The 16668-nt window shown below is 46.7% G+C and overlaps 1 protein-coding gene across 1 annotated transcript in view; it reads left to right on the top strand.

Moving 5' to 3' along the window:
* Nucleotides 1–2105: 2105 nt before the first annotated feature.
* The window catches only part of ADSL (adenylosuccinate lyase), a 39689-nt gene continuing 25126 nt past the window's right edge, over nt 2106–16668 (top strand). The window contains exon 1 of the mRNA XM_075913401.1: nt 2106–2367. Coding sequence (XP_075769516.1) covers nt 2212–2367 — 156 coding nt within the window. The 5' untranslated portion in view covers nt 2106–2211. The remainder of the gene's footprint in view (nt 2368–16668) is intronic.

The raw sequence follows: 16668 nt of genomic DNA, 5'->3' as shown, positions 1-16668 counted from the left end.
TAGATCCCCTCTGGACTGAATTGCCAATCTGCCTGGCTGGCATTTGGAGAGAGGAAGTTTAATTTACAGAAGTGGAAAATGCAATTGCCCTCACTTTGTTTCCTTTTACCACTGTAAAAAATATTCAAAATGTGCATTAACCCAATGCGGTGATAGCTGTAGACTGGTAGAAAAATTACTGTACTTAACTCCCACTATAAGTGATTTCATTTCTCAGTTGCCATTTAGAGCAAATTCAAATTCAAGCTGTGAATGAGCAACAGGGAATGTTTCACTTAATGATTTCCTGTTCTGTTCATTCCCTCTGGAGTCCCTGGCATTGAATACTATCGGGGGTTAGACAGACCTTCAGTCTGACCCAGTCTAACCTTTCTTATGTTCTGCCTTGGGTTGTAATGCTGTTTTAGAAATAAGAGCTGTTGTGATTGTTTGCCTTGAAGGCAAGGAGAGCAACCAATTGGAGTTGCTTTGTTGTGCAAGGGGCAAGTGAGAGCAGAGCATACTCTTTCCCCACCATCCGGTGCGCATGGGCACGTGGAAAGAGCAGACAGTCACTTTGAGCAGCCTGGGACTGCAGCAAGCAGAGAGCCTCCCAGCCAGAGCCTACATCTGGCACCTAAATCCTTCCGGAGGTCACCACTCAAACCCCCTGCATCCCCCCTCCTTCATGTCACAACTCCCTCCCACACCCTGCACCCCCTCTTATACCCCAATCCCCTTCCATATCCTCTTTTCATGCCCCACACCCAAGCCCTGTGCCTCCCCCTACTCCAGGTCACAACTTCCTCCCAAGCCTTGCACCCTCTCTTAACACTTCTCCCCAGCCCAGAATCTTCCAGGACCCTGCATTCCAATCCCCTACCCCAGCTCACAACCACCTCCTGCCCCCGTTTCTGATCACCATTCTGTACCCAACCTCTGTCTCAGAGCCACATCTTCCCTCCACAGACTAGAGCAGTGCTTGGCTGCTTACCAAAATCTTGGTATGCACCCCCTCCCTCCTCATCAGAACATAAGGAGGAAGATTAACCACATTAATAGAAAAACTCTTTTCATCAATTTAGGAAGCATCTAGAGGGAGAGAAGTAAGAATGTCCATACTGGGTCAGACCAAAGGTCCATCCAACCCAGTACCCTGTCTGTTGACAGTGGCCAATGCCAGATGTCCTAGAGGGAGTGAACTGAACAGGTACTGATCAAGAGATTTCTCTCCTGCCATCCATCACCACCCTCTGACAAACAGAAGCTAGGGCTACCATTCCTTACCTATACTGGCTAATAGCCATTTATGGACTTAACCTCCATTAATTTATCTAGTTCTCTTTTAAACCTTGTTATAATCCTAACCTTCACACCCTCCTCAGGCAAGGAGTTCCACAGATTGACTATGTAGTGTGAAGAACAACATCCTTTTATTTGTTTTAAACCTGCTGCTCATTAGTTTCATATGGTGGCCCCTACTTCTTGTATTAGGGAAACAAGTACATAACTTTTCCTTATTCACTTTCTCCACACCACTCATTATTTTATATACCTTTATCATATCAAATGTATACCTATCCCAGCTCTAGGCCTTAGGTACTTTAAGATTTATGAGAGGCAGCTGTACTGGGTAAAATAGAGGTGGGGAAGAAGGGCTAGATTTGGCTCAGGAATTGGGGGCGGGGTACCCTTTAAACCCCCTGTGGAGGATGACAAAAAAAGAAGGGAGAGGAGCTGGAAACTGGATTAACACCTCCCCTGTGTAGACGAGCCCTCGTGGCCACTGTCACTGGGCGGGGAGAAGAACGGCTGCTGGGAGTGGTCAAAGCCCAACAAGGAGGCTCCAGCTCTGGCAAGAGCTGGCTGGGCCAGCAGGGCGCTATGATAAGAGCTGGCAGGGACGCGAGCTGCAGCAGGGCCTTGCCTGTAAGCTACTTTCCAGGGAAGGCTACAGGGGGCAGAGGCAGCGGGGGGGGGGGGGGGTCTCGCGCCTCCAGCCAGCAGGCCGCCTGTCTCGCGTCGTACACCCGTCTCTGCGCTCTGCCCCGCCAATCTGAGCTCCTTCCGTATGTCACGTTCGAAGGAGGCGGGGCCTGTTTTACGACAGCGAGTCCATCCTCACCTGCCGTATTCCACGGCGGAGACTCGCGCGTTTTCGCGGCAGCCTGGCGTGCGGCCGGCGCGCGTGATTCCCGCCTGTGCGCCCTGCGGCCGCGCGCTGGCCGGGCTATGGCGGCGCCCGGCGCGGCGGGGGACGCGTTCGCCTGCTACCGCTCGCCGCTGGTGTCGCGCTACGCCAGCCCCGAGATGGGCTTCAACTTCAGCGAGAGGAAGAAGTTCAGCACGTGGCGGCGGCTCTGGCTCTACCTGGCCCAGGCGGAGAAGGTACCGGCGGGCCAGAGCCGGGCTCTGGGACCCCTGCCCCGCGCGCAGTGGCTGAGCCCCTGGGGCCCAGCTCCAGGGCTGAGGGGGCGGGAGCGGCTGCCAGTCCCGCCCCTCCCCCCCCCCCCCGCACGCGCACTCTGGTAGGGGGAAACTGAGGCACGCGGTGGTTCGGGGCGGAGCCGGCGCTGCTCGCTGGACCCTGCTGCCGGCGGCGGGAGTCCTGCTGCGCTTGGAAGCAGCAGCTCGGTCGGAGCCCCCGAGTGGGCGAGCGAGGGGGGAAACGCAGCCACGCTGCTAATGGGGGGGGGGGGTCTCCTCCTGCCCATGCTGTGGGCCTGGGTTAGAAGCAGAGAGGGCAGAATTTCCTAATTTTGAGGGATCGGATTAAGAAAGAGCCATTAGCCCACGGGCTGCGGGACTGACTCTCCCTGGAAGGTGGGGAGCGGCTAGCTCTGTAGCCAACGGGAGCCCAGCCTGAGGTCGAGACGGTTACCACAGAGGAAACCTTGTCTCACTGAGAACGGTACAAAGAAAGAACACAGATTTTGGTTTCTGGGGATGGCTTTCTTCAACTTCACACAACTGTCCAGATAAATCCGGTTGTGCAAAAAACTCATAGAGTGGCTGAAGTTCAAGGGAAAAGTTAAGGTAACATGTCAATGTGTTTCAGTTAAAATACATTGCCCACTCAAAACCCAAAATTGGTCCTTACATGCCTTCATTCTTTTGATCTTCACTATGCAATGTACTGCATAGGTGATCTGAAAAGTCAGGGGGAGAAATGGATTGGTGACCTGAGAGAGGGAGTTGGGGTACAAAAGAGGCAGGGGTGCCAGAGGCAGGCTCTGGATAGGAGGCGCTTATCTAAGCCTTTCCTGGCCAGAACCTCCAAGGCAGGCTGGGCTTCCTGCCTGCTGCAGTCCTAGATCACGTAGAGCTGCAGGGTATTCCCTCCTTGTGGCTCTCAGCACCATGAGGGGGAAGAGGCTTGAGCTGCCCCCATACCCCAGGCCTATCTCTCAACTCCTATTGCTGGTTGTTTCTGGCCAATAGGAGCTGAGGATTGGGCTGCGAGCAGGGCAGTCAGAAGAAGCCTCCCTGTCCCTCCAGAACAGAGAGCTGCCCACTGCACTTCAAACTCAGGACAGCTGTGCCTGAGGGTCCCAGCAGGGTGGTCTGTGGGCCAGATCTGGTGGCTTCGTGGGCCGGATCTGGCCCCCGGGCCATAGTTTACCCAGCCCTAAGTTGAGGGTGATGTGACAATGCTTTGAAGTTTCCTCTTAAAATGCTGCTGAAGGAATGGGGCAATATCAGAGACTGCAGTATGCTAAATACAGTCATAGGGAAGGTTTGATTTTTGTTTTTGTTATTTACTATGATGACAGATCTTTAAGTAGCCACTTCTTTTATACTTTGTGCATAGGCCTTTAGGAAAATGTTTGTTATATGAAGTACAGATAATACAAGAAAAAACATTTAGGATACTATAATCTCTTAAGAATAGTGGTAGAAATGTAGCTGTGTTAGTCTGGTGCAGCTGAAACAAAAAACAGGACTGTGTAGCACTTTAAAGACTAACAAGATGGTTTAATAGGTGATGAGCTTTCGTGGGCCAGACCCACTTCCTCAGATTGTATAATCCCTTAAGGTAGTCTTAAACCAAAAAAAAAAAAGGATTTTAGAGCTATTGTATAAACATGTTATCAAACATTTCATGTTTAATATACATTTGGAAATTTTAATTCTGGTGTGCCTGTAATATTATGCTTGTATAATTAGTACTTATAAATATAAATAATTGTAATATTAAATGATAGTATAGTGATTTTGAGGCTGGATTTTTTTCTATTACTGAATTTTAAGTTTGTTTAATGAAATCCTGCAGTAGAAAACAAATAAAAATTATGACAACTGGATATATTTTTCATGTGTTGAAAATCAGTACTATTTTATCAATGTCATAGTCTTGGAGAGCTGCAATCACTCCACATTCTCGTGGTCTGTTCAGGTATCAATTGATAGGAGGCAGTTCACCCTCAGTGATGTTTGGGCAGTTGTAATTGACAATGCTGTGTACAGGCGGCCCCCGGGTTACATGGATCCGACTTACATCAGATCCCTACTTACAAACGGGGTGAGGCAACCCTGCACTAGCTGCTTCCCTCCAGCAGACCAGGGAGACGCGAAGCTAGCGCCCCCCTCCAGCAGACCAGGGAGACGCGGAGCGGCTTTTCTCAGCAGACACCTCAGCTTGAGAATAAAAGACTGAGGGAAGTGAGACGTGGGAGAATAAAACTGAGCTCTGGAGAAATGTTTGGCTAGAGTTTCCCCTACAATATGTACCAGTTCCGACTTACATACAAATTCAACTTAAGAACAAACCTACAGTCCCTATCTTGTACATAACCCGGGGATTGCCTGTACTACATCAAAGCATACAGAGAAGCACAGACATGTCATGACCAGGGCTCGACCAACCACAGCAAGATCTACTCGCCAGCCCCGCACCACGCATGCGCCAGACCAGCACTGCGCATGCGCACAGCGCCGGTTAACAGGGCGAACAGAGCGACCGGCTGAAATCTACTCGCCATGGGCGAGTAGAAACAGCAGTTTGTTGAGCCCTGGTCATGACCAACAGTGTTCATGTGATGTGTCTGTGGCAGTATTGTCACTTCTTCAGGGATGTGAAATCCTTCATTACTTGGATGAAATCTGCCTTCAAAAATCAGCAAGAAGGTGAAGATGGGTTGCTTTTCTTAAGTCCAAAGATGTGTATGCCACAAAGGTCCCTTCTGAAGCAGTTAATGCAAGATGGTATGGCTAGTTTCAGGCAGTAAAATACACATTGATCTCTACAGGAATTTTTTTGAAAAAAGAGAAGTAATATGTACAGCCTGTGACAAACTTTTTGGCATTACTTAGCATCAGGAGACATCAGACTTACTGACACTTAAGACAACTTTCATATCTGAAGCCTTCCCAAACTGGTCACAGCCCTGAGCGTCTTAGATTGTATCCACTGCCCTAGAGCTTTCTCAGCTTTCAATATGACCACCTGGGGTCTTACTTGCTTTCTAGAAAAGCCAAAACCTGTGGGTGCAGTAAAGAAACTGAAAGAATCTTAGATGGCTTCTCCAGAAGAGAGAAGAAAAATACTATGGACCATCGTGTGAAGCCTATCCACTTTTACCGAATTCTCCAAATGCTAAGATGTCAATCAACATGAAAATTCCAGTCTATCTCATAGAGTTGGAAGGGACTTTGAAAGGACAGCGAGTCCGGTCCTCTGCCTTCATAACTACCATCCTTGACAGATTTGCTCCAGATCCCTAAATGGCCCCCTCAAGGATTGAGCTCAGAACCTTGGGTTTAGTAGGCCAATGCTCAAACCACTGAGCTATTCCTCCAGGCATGTGACAAAACAACACTCAAACTACCAGCTCTCACTCACTCTTCACCAGAGCTGTGAGAACAATGGCTAGTGTTTCTGTGCAATGTTCGGAATGAGTCCGTCCCAGATCCAGTAGATCCTTGTGCTTTCTGGAACGTTATGAAGGGAAGAATGTCTAGAGTAGAAGAGTCTCAGAAGGGTAGCTATGTTAACCTGTAACTTTTAAAATAGTCTTTCATGTGCCACAGAACTACTTACAATATATATTTTTGTTATCATGAGCTTTTGTGGGCAAAATCCACATCTGAAGAAGTGTGTTTTGCCCATGAAAGCTCATGATACTATATATATTTTTGTTACTCTTAGGTGCCACAGAACTACTCGATTTTAGAAGAGAAGAGGTTGCTCTGCCTTACATCTTTCTCCCTGACAGCTCTGACACCACCCCCATTCCATGCCTTTCCCCAAGCCTCTGTTCCACTGCTTCCTCTCCTGAGTGTACTGCATCCCTGCTTCTCTCCTGTGCTGCAAAACAGTGGGTGGGAGGTGCTGGAAGGGGGGTGAGGAATTGTTTAGCTGGCAAGTGAGGCGCTCTGGGGCAGACAGGATCTTGGCTGCAGGTGGGTGCTGAGTAGTGTGTATCTGTGCCTGTGCTGAGTAGTGTATATCTGTGCCTGTGCTGTGTAGTGTATATCTGCAGGATGTGTTGTTTAAATGATAGTGATAGGTTTTTTTATTTTTGTTTTTTTGTAAAATAAGTTTTTCCCATTGCAATCCAATTCTAAACATTATACATTTATAGTAAGCTTACTTAATTATTAGCGTGTCAAACAATTTTGATTAAAAGTAAGAATTGATTTTTAAATGGAAAAAAACAAAATCAGAAAATAATAAATCCAAAAATCTACAATAATAAAATGGATTTCATAGGTACCTGAGTGATCTCATCCAGTATTGTAAGTGTCATACTACACTATATGGACAGTTATCTAGTATGGTGTTAGTATACGAGCCTTGAGTTCAGGCATGGATTTCTACATTTGAGGACAGAACAAAACACAAACTTTTAGAGCAGGAGTGGGGAATCTTTTTGGGGGTGCCACTGACCTACAAAAAATCAGTTGAGGGCCACACACAAGTGAAAAGCAAAAAAAAAAAAAAAAAAAAACCACACACACAACCCTCTCATTGACACTCCCCCCCCCCCCCCAAGTGAGGAGGGAAAACCCTCACAGACATGGCTTCCAACTGAAAATCAGGAAAAAAAGACCTCTCTCCCATCGAGCTTCAGCCCTCTCCCTTCCCTCCGGGGCTAGATTAACTCTTCTGGGAGCCCAGGGCTAGTAGATTTTGTGGGGATCCCCCTAGACTATGGGGTGAGACCAAAAATGAGGTTGTGTGCAAGAAGGGACTGCCTGGGAGTAGGTTTAGCGCAGGAGAAGGCTGGAGGTAGGGGGCAGGATCTGGAGAAGAGATGGGATGAAGGAGTGGGGTGGGTAGTGGTATGGGGGCTGAGCAGGAGGTTGGGTGTAGGAGCGAGCTACGGGTGGTAGGGTGGCTGCGGATTGGGGCACCTACCTGGTACAGCTCTCATTTGGTGGAGGCACAGGTGGCTCCATGCCACCCTGCACTTGCAGGCACTTCCTGCTCCGCTCCCATTGGCCAGAATTCCCAGCCAGTCAGCGTGACAGGGGCATAGCTTGCAAGTGAGCACAGAGACAGAGCGTCCCCCCTGCACTAGCTTTCCTGCACTGCTGTTCCCCCAGCCAGTGAGGGGGGGAACAGCAACAGGCAGAGCTGCTTGGTCCCCCCTGCCAGGCAGAGCCCCCAAGTCACATCCAGCCAGCAGCTTGTATTGATCTGTCCCAGTACCTTCCCCTTCCTCCCACGTAGCTGGAACGCCAGCACCAACTTGCCTTGCTGTGCATGGGGGGAACTCCAAGTCTCGCAGACTCAATCCAGGCTAAGGATCTTAAGGACTAGTCAGCTATCCGATAAGCAAATGTTCTTTGGATAGTTGAGTCGACTAGTTGATTCTCCCCCTCCCTGCGGGGTGGAGGAGGGGGTAATTGAATCGGCAGTGCTGCACAGAGCTTGTACTCGGGCTCCGTGTGGCACTGCCCCTTTGAAATGCTGCAGTGGCATTTCAAAGGGGCAGCACCACATGGAACCCGGGGTCAGCTGGGGAAATGCGGCGCGGAGTCCCCAGCTGACCCCAGGCTGTGGGTGGCATTTCAAAGAAACAGCACAGCATGGAGCACAGGGTCAGCAGGGGACTCTGAGTCCCCCTCTAACTCCAAGCTCCATGAAGGTGCTGCTGCTTTGAAATGCACAAGAGCCCCTGCTGGGGACTCTTGTACATTTCAAAGCTAGCATGCCCGTGCGCAGCCTGAGTCATTGGACCCGGGAAGTGCCTATTGACTAGTTGAGTAGTCGATGAAAATTCCATTGACTACTTGACTAGTAAATTAATCGTTATTTAGCATCCCTAATCTAATGGGACATTAGGTTCCCCAGTCCTGTTTTAGAGAAGTTGATAATATTTGGCACTAGAGCTTGCTTTCACAACAAAATAGAAATTTAAATCCCCACATTGCCTCTGAAATAGGTAATTAATTGTCATCACCATTTTTCTTGCTGGAGAATTAAACTAATTATATGACTTGTCCAAGACCAGAAAGCAAATTGATGATAGAGCAGGATGACCTCTCACGACTTCCAAACACTGTGTTTGAGTTCCCTTGTGTTCCTTTCTCTGTCAGCTCTCCCTTTTCCTTCTTTCCTCTCAAGATCGAATTTTATTTCCAGTGAATAGAGTTTGTGCTCTTGTGATATCTTGAGTACTCTGGCCCCGCTGGGAGGAAAGAGGCTGTTATTTTTTCCATGTGTTCACATTCCTGAGGAGTTTACAGCCTTGTCATCTGTGAAGTGGGAGTCAGACACACTTAGCACTTGTTAGCTCAGTCATTGGTCAGTCACACCCTGTTAGACACAATCACAAGCAATTTCCTTTGCATTCCATCATGGAAGGTGTGTAGTTTCTAATTAGGTGCCTATAACAGAAGACAACTGATGAGGAAGTGAAGTGTGGAAAACATTATTCCTATTACACTTATTCCAAAACTATTTCAAACCATTTTGGAAGCAGATGGCTTTCCTGTAACATTTTAGTGAAGGATAGGGCCAAGTCAAACAAATTATTTCAGTGTCCACATTACATACGGGAGAAACTTGGAAACTACTAATCTGAGGAAACTACTTAGAAACTAGTAATCGGACAAATCTGAGGAATTGTCCCAGATTGAGGTGTCATTAGAGGAGATTTTAGAACAAATTGATAAACTTAACAGTAACTCACCAGGACTAGATGCTATTCATCCAAGAGTTCTGAAAGAACTCAAATGTGAAATTGCGGAACTATTAACTGTGGTTTGTAATCTATCCTTAAAATCAGCTTCTGTACTTAATGAGCGGCGAGGAGTCCTGTGGCACCTTATAGACTAACTGAAGTGTAGGAGCATAAGCATATGCTTTCATGGGCAAAGACCCACTTCGTCAGATGCATCTGACGAAGTGGGTCTTTGCCCACGAAAGCTTATGCTCCTACACTTCAGTTAGTCTATAAGGTGCCACAGGACTCCTCGCCGCTTTTGCAGATTCAGACTAACACGGCTACCCTTCTGATATTTGTACTTAATGACTGGAAGATAGCTAATGTGACACCAATATTTACAAAGGGCTCTAGAGGTGATCCCGGCAATCTAATGCCAATACCGGACAAATTAGTTGAAACTATAGTAAAGAATAAAATTATCAGACATGTAGATCAACATAATTTGTTGGGCGAAAGTCAGCATAGTTGCTGTAAAGGGAAATCATGCCTTACTAATCCACTAGAGTTCTCTGAGGGTGCCAACAAGCATTTGGACAAGAGGGATCTAGTGGATATAGTGTACTTAGATTTCCAGAAAGCCTTTGACAAGGTCTCTCGCCAAAGGCTCTTAAGTAAAGTTAGTGTTGTGGGATAAGAGGGAAAGTCCTCTCATGGATTGATAACTGGTTAAAAGACAGGAAAGAAAGGGCAGGAATAAATGGTAAGTTTTCAGAATGGAGATAGGTAATGAGTGGTGTCCCCCAAGGGTCCATATTGAGACCAATCATATTCAACTGTTTATAAATGATCTGGAGAAAGGGGTAAATAGTGAGGTGGCAAAATATGCAGATGATAAAAAATTGCTCAAGATAGTTAAGACCGAAGCAGACTGTGAAGAGCTTCAAAAAGATCTCACCAAACTAAGTGATTGGGCAACAAAATGGCAAATGAAATTAATGTTGATGAATGTAAAGTAATTTACTCTGGAAAAAATAATCCCAACTATACATACAATATGATGGGGACTAATTTAACTACAACTGAAGAGAGATCTTGGAGTCATTGTGTCTAGTTCTCTGAAAACATCCACTCAATATGCAGTGATAGTCAAAAAAGCAAAAAGAATGTTAGAAATAATTTAGAAAGAAGACAAAGAATATCTTATTGCCTCTATATGAAACCATGGTACGCCCACATCCTACATACAATGCGTACAGATGAATTGGCATTGGAAAAGCTTCAGAAAAGGGCAACAAAAATTATTAGGGATTTGGAATGGGTCCCACATGAAGAGATATTAAAAAGACTGGGACTTTTCATCTTGAGAGGAGACTAAGGGAGGCTATGATAGAGGTTTATAAAATCATGACTGGTGTGGAAAAAGTAAATAAGGAAAAGTTATTTATTTGTTCCCATAACATAAGGGGTCACCAAATGAAATTAATAGGTAGCAAGTTTAAAACAAAAGGAAGTTTTTCCTGCACACAGTCAACCTGTGGAACTCCTTTCCAGAGGATATTGTGAATAACAGGACTTTAACAGGGTTCAAAAAAGAACCAGATAAATTCATGGAGGTTAGGTCCATCAATGGGGATTAGCCAGGATGGGTAGGAATGGTGTCCCGAGCTTCTGTTTGTCAGAGGCTGGAAATGGATGACAGGAGAGAGATCACATGATGATTAATTGTTCTGTTCACTCTCTCTGGGGCATCTGGCATTGGCCACTGTCAGCAGACAGGATACTGGACTAGATGGACCTTTGGTCTGACCCAGTATGGCCGTTCTTACGTACTAGGAACGTAAGACTTAAATCCCTCCGGTTCAGTATTTTGTCTGTGACAGTGGCCGGTGCTAGCTATTTTAGAGGAAGGTGCAAGAAAGACGTTAGTAGGCGTTTAGGAGAGAACCTCTCTGAGGGCAGATTTTATCCTGTAACTTCCAACAGTTAAAAGTTGGCATATGACAGAAGGATGAGGGTTTATATCTCCTCAGAACTAGTTTATTTTTGTAATGTATTTGTGGGGTGTTTTTTGTATTACATGAAAATCAGACTCCCTGTCAATGTCTGTTTTTTAATCTTGCTATGCGCTCATTGTAAATGATATTCTATGGCTAACTTTGCATTGAATGAGAGTATTTTCCTGTGTAAGTTTTTAAATTGCTACCATTCAGCGTTCTGTTTCAGAATATAAATTTCTTATCTTCCTTTTCTATACTGTTCACTATCCTTGCTATCTCCTCCTAAAATAAACAGTGCAGTATTTTCATTGTCTCTTTTTTATAACCCATTTCTCAATCCCTCTAATTGTACTATCACCTTTAGAGCTGCAGTGAATACAGTGACAATATTACATTTAAGATATGGAGAGGCTTTTGAAGAAGGGAATATATTCAGATAGAAATAAATGCCCTGTAATTATTGCCATTAGGTTTTGGATAAAACCTGTGACCTTCCTCTGTGGAAATTAGCTTTTTCCCTTAGTTTAGTTAGATGCACAGGTTTGAGGGACATCTCACTTAAGCCTTGTCTATTGCGGGGTTTCTCAACTTTTTTTTTTTTTGTAAAGTACCCCTTTAAAAAAAATTGTAAGTAGAAACATTGGTCTATTGTACAAAATGTCAACTAATCTATGATGGCAGACAGTTGCCACAGTTGCGTTGCTTTTGCATGTTATGTGTCAGCAGTGCACGGCATCATCCGGAGTGCATGTATCCATGCAGAATATAGTGCAACTTGCCACCATGCAGTGCAGGCTATATTGGGAAGGTTTTGCAGTGTCTCCTGGGGCCAAAATGAGTGACTGTCATGAGAATTGCAAGCACATGGTACCTGATCCTGCAACGTTTACCGAGTCGCGAGAGGAGCTGTGGGGAGCAAGACGATTCTTGTGTGGAGCATAGAACGAAACAATTCAGGATTGTTGACAGAATGCACAGAGCAGCTGCAGACCATGGAGCACCAGTCCTGAGCCTGAGAAAAAACACTGACTAATTGGATGGCATTGTCGTGCAGGTTTGGGATGAAGAGCAGTGGCTGCAGAACTTTCAGATGTGCAATGCTACATTCCTTGATCTGTGTGGCAAAGTCACCCCATTCCTCCAGCACCAGAACACCAAAATGAGAGCCACATGGACAGTTGAGAAGCAAGTGGTGATTGGACTGTGGAGACTTGCAGCTCCAGATTGCTATTGTTCATTCAGGAATCTATTTGGAGTGGGGAAATCCACTGTAAGGGCAGTTGTTATGCAAGTGTTCAGGACCGTTATTCACCTCCTGCTACATAGTACTGTGACTTTGGGTATTTTGTTAGTTTAGCAGCAGCTTAAAGACTATTTTTGTTGTTTTTTTAAGTTTTTTCAGTTACAGACTAACTTGGCTACCCCTCTGAAGCTTCTGGGCAATGTGTAGAACATAGTGGTTGGTTTTGCAGCAAATGGATTCCCAAACTACAATGGAGAAATACACAGCATACACATCCCTGTTTTAGCACCAGGCCACCTTGCCACAGAGTACATCAACAGAAAGGGCAACTCTTCTATGGTAATGCAAGAACCGATATATAAACTGGGGATACAGTACTTCACTGATACCAGTGGGTATGTCTACACTACAAAGTTAGTTAGAACTAACAGACGTTAGTTCGAACTAACTTTAATAGGTGCTACACTAGCGCTCCGCTAGTTTGAATTTAATTCGAACTAGCGGAGCACTTAGTTCGAACTAGGAAAACCTCATTTTACGAGGATTAAGCCTAGTTCGAACTAGCTAGTTCGAATTAAGGGCTGTGTAGCCCCTTAATTCGAACTAGTGGGAGGCTAGCCCTCCCCAGGTTTCCCTGGTGGCCACTCTGGCCAACACCAGGGAAACTCGTCTGCCCCCCTCCCGGCCCCCTTAAAGGGGCACGGGCTGGCTACGGTACCCGTGCCAGGTACAAGCCTGCCAGCACCCAGCCAGCAGACCCTGCACCTGGCATGGATCGAGCCAGCCACCCGATGCCCCCCAGCCCTCCCCCTCTTCCCGGGACCAGGCTGGTGGCTCCCGGGAGCTTGCCCGGGACCGCAAGAGGCGGGCACCCGCCTGGGCTAGTGTGGACATCGTGGACCTTGTCCACGATCTCCACACTAGGCACAGGAAAGTGGCCGGCTTGGGCAGGGGAGCTGCCAGTCTGGCCACCTAGGAGCAGGTGTGCATGAAAATCAAGGGGGTCCAATGAGACCCCCGACCCTGAGCCCTGAGCTTACAATGGCCATCCTGGGTCAGACCAAAGGTTCATCTAGCCCAGTAGCCTGTCTGCCGACAGCAGCCAACCCTAGGGACCCTGGAGGGGATGGACCAAAGACAGTGACCAAGCCATTTGTCTTGTGCCATCCCTCTGCAGCCTTCCACAAACCTTGGGCAGGGACACCACTCCTACCCCCTGGCTAATAGCACTCCATGGACCCAACCTCCATGACTTGATCTCACTTCCCTTTAAACTCTGTTCCAGTTCTAGCCTTCACAGCCTCCTGCAGCAAGGAGTTCCACAGGTTGACTCTTTGCTTTGTGAAGAACAACTTTCTGTTACTAGTTTGAAGCCTGCTACCCATTCCTTTACTTTGGTGTCCTCTAGTCCTTCTTTATGGGAACTAATGAAGAACTTTTCTGTATGCACCCTCTCCACCCAACTCCAGCTTTTAGAGACCTCTATCCTGTCCCCCCTCCGTCTCCTCTTTTCTAAGCTGAAAAGTCCCAGTCTCTTTAGCCTCTCTTCATATGGGACCTGTTCCCAACCCCTGATCATTTTAGTTGCCCTCCCCTCTCCCAGCCTCTCTCTTCCCCTCTCCCACCTCTTTTTCCCAGTCTCCCCCAGTTTTGTTCAATAAAGACAGATTCCATTTTTGAACACAATTGTCCTTTATTTTGTACATCAAGAAGAGGGGCTAGGGAAGGGTAAGTGGAAGGAGGTGAGGGAGGAATGGGGCACGAGCCCCCAATGGGGAGGACTGGGCTGGCTCTGCAGGCTTTTCGGGTGGAAGCTCTCCTGCAGCCCCCCGATTGCCCCCTCTCCCCAGATGGCAGCCTGCGGCAAGTGCAGCCGGGCTGATGGCTGAGTGCTGTGATGTGCCCAGTGTGGGTACTTTGAGCAATCCAAGCCAGGACTGCTTTGCAAGCGGGGCACCCCTGAGAACTGTCTGTCCGGGGTGGGGGTCGGGACCCTTTAAGCACAGCCCTCGGCTAGCCTGAGACAGCATCTCCACGCTCTAAGTCCTCCTGTGATGCCCTGCCGGCACTGCTTCCGGCCATCCTTAAGCCTGGTTCAGGGTCCACTTAATGTGGACATGCTAGTTCGAATTAGCAAAACGCTAATTCGAACTAGTTTTTTAGTCTGGATCCGTTAATTCGAATTAGCTTAGTTCGAATTAACTAATTCGAACTAAGTTAGTTCGAATTAACGTTGTAGTGTAGACGTACCCAGTGTGTGCTGGTAAGGGAAGGTGCATGATGTGCGCATATATAAGAACATGTTCAGAAAGCTTCAAGCAGGGACTTTATTTTCCAGTGGATGGATTACTATTGAGAATGTTGAAATGTCAGTAATGATCCTTGGCACTCAGCCTATCCTTTACAAACATGGCTCATGAAACCATATACCAGCTACCTTGATAGCAGCCAGGGGCATGTCAGGCTCAGCAGGTGCAGAATGACAGTTGAATATGCATTTGGTCATGTGAGGGGTCATTGGAGGTGTCTGCTTACAAGATTATCCCTCAGTGGAAAAAATCCCAATAGTTATTGGGGATGTTAAAATATGTTTATTTAGGTAAACGTAACCGCTGAAAATTTACATGACGGGGAGGCTCCCTGGAAGCCGGTGTACAAGGAGAGATGGCTCCCCATCTATACTGACTCCCACAAAACTGCCCCTTACCCTCTCCACACTGCTGCCTTTGTATCAGAGGCAGTAGTGGGAAGGAGGGGCTGTGTGTGACTGTGAAGGCTAGCTGATGAGCCCAGGCTTATCAGTTAACCATGTGCACATTTATACTTTAACATCCCTAATGGTTATAGCTGCCAGCTGTGTGTAGCATAGTGTCCATGAAACAACGGGGAAAAGTTTACCTGAGTGTAGAAGGCAGAGGTGTTGTCTATGGCTGTCTGCTAAATTTGAACAGCCAGATACAAAATCTGTAAGAAGAGTTCAGGGATTCTTTGAAAGACTATTTTAATAGGGGCCTGAGTTGTGTGTGTTGCTATTTTGTTCTCTTTAGCAGCCCTGTATGAATGTTGTACAGGCTGTCCTTGCTATAAGTCCAAGATACATTCCAAATAACTTGAACTTATAGCGAAACAACTTAAACTGGGGAATTTTTTTCCCCATGGCTGACTTTCGTTTGCACAAATTGTGGGGTTTGGGTTTTTTTGTGTGTGTGTGTGTGTCTGAAGAGCAGGGAATGGGAAGACTTACAATGTATCAGTTCCTACAAGTGTGAGTGACTTTAGTGCAGAACAGATGTATACCAGGGCAACTTATAGTGGGGATGCCCTGTAGTGAGTGCTGTATGTGTAGGAATACAACATTGCCAATATACCTATTCTATTAATATTGTCTGAGAAGGATGTGGATTCTGTGACAAAATGAAAAAACAGGCAATTAGTGAGTGTCAGACCTGCTTCAGCATGAGCCAGCATATATTGTGAACCAATAAAACTGAATTGTGTTCCAGAAAACAGAATTTTACTCTTAACGTGACCCAGGCCAAAAAACCCAAATCCTAGAACTTAATAAATCAAGGGAATACAGCTTATGAAGGGACAAGAGGTTCTATTCCTGCTACTTTCTGATCCCCAAGGTAAAAGGGGTGGGGCTCAGGCTCATCCTCAACCTGTGAGTCCTCATCTGGTACCCCGCACAGCTGAAATGCTGTATGGTTTCCCTTTCCTCAGCCTGGATCCTGGAGACTGATATGCCACCCTTGACCTTTAGGACACATACTTCCACATCTCCATTTTTCAAGGGTTCCTCCACTTTGTGGTAAAAAGGAGTATCCAAATATTTCCATTCCTAGATGACTAGATGCTCGAGGACAACTCCAGATCCCAAGTGCAGAGTCGTGTCACTCTCCTCCTGTCCACTTGCAGTGCCCTAGCCATGCTGGTAAACAAAAAGAAGTCAATGTTAGTACCACTACATAGAATAGAGTTCATAGGAATGGTACTGAATGCCAAGACCTCCAGGGATGGGTTCCCAGGCCCTAATAGACCTCATCGTGGCTGTCTCTTGGTTCCCAGTAACAATGGCCAGAACATGTCTGCACCTCTTGGGACACAGAGGTGTGTACTTACATTATCCGACATGCCGGACTCCACATGTGCCCCCCTGTGCAGAAGTGGCTAGTGTTAATCTCGCAGGCCAGGGATCATCTGGACAAGGTTCTCATTGTCCCAGATCCAATACTTACCATCTCTCTGGTGGTGGACAGTTCCAGGGAACGTGCTCTGTTATGCTTAAAAGAAGCTCTCAGGACCTTTTTCAAGGGTATAAGGCAACACGCCG

This window comes from Pelodiscus sinensis, chromosome 1, assembly GCF_049634645.1.
Source record: "Pelodiscus sinensis isolate JC-2024 chromosome 1, ASM4963464v1, whole genome shotgun sequence".
NCBI lineage: Eukaryota > Metazoa > Chordata > Testudines > Trionychidae > Pelodiscus > Pelodiscus sinensis.
This window is presented reverse-complemented; position numbering and strand designations above follow the sequence as displayed.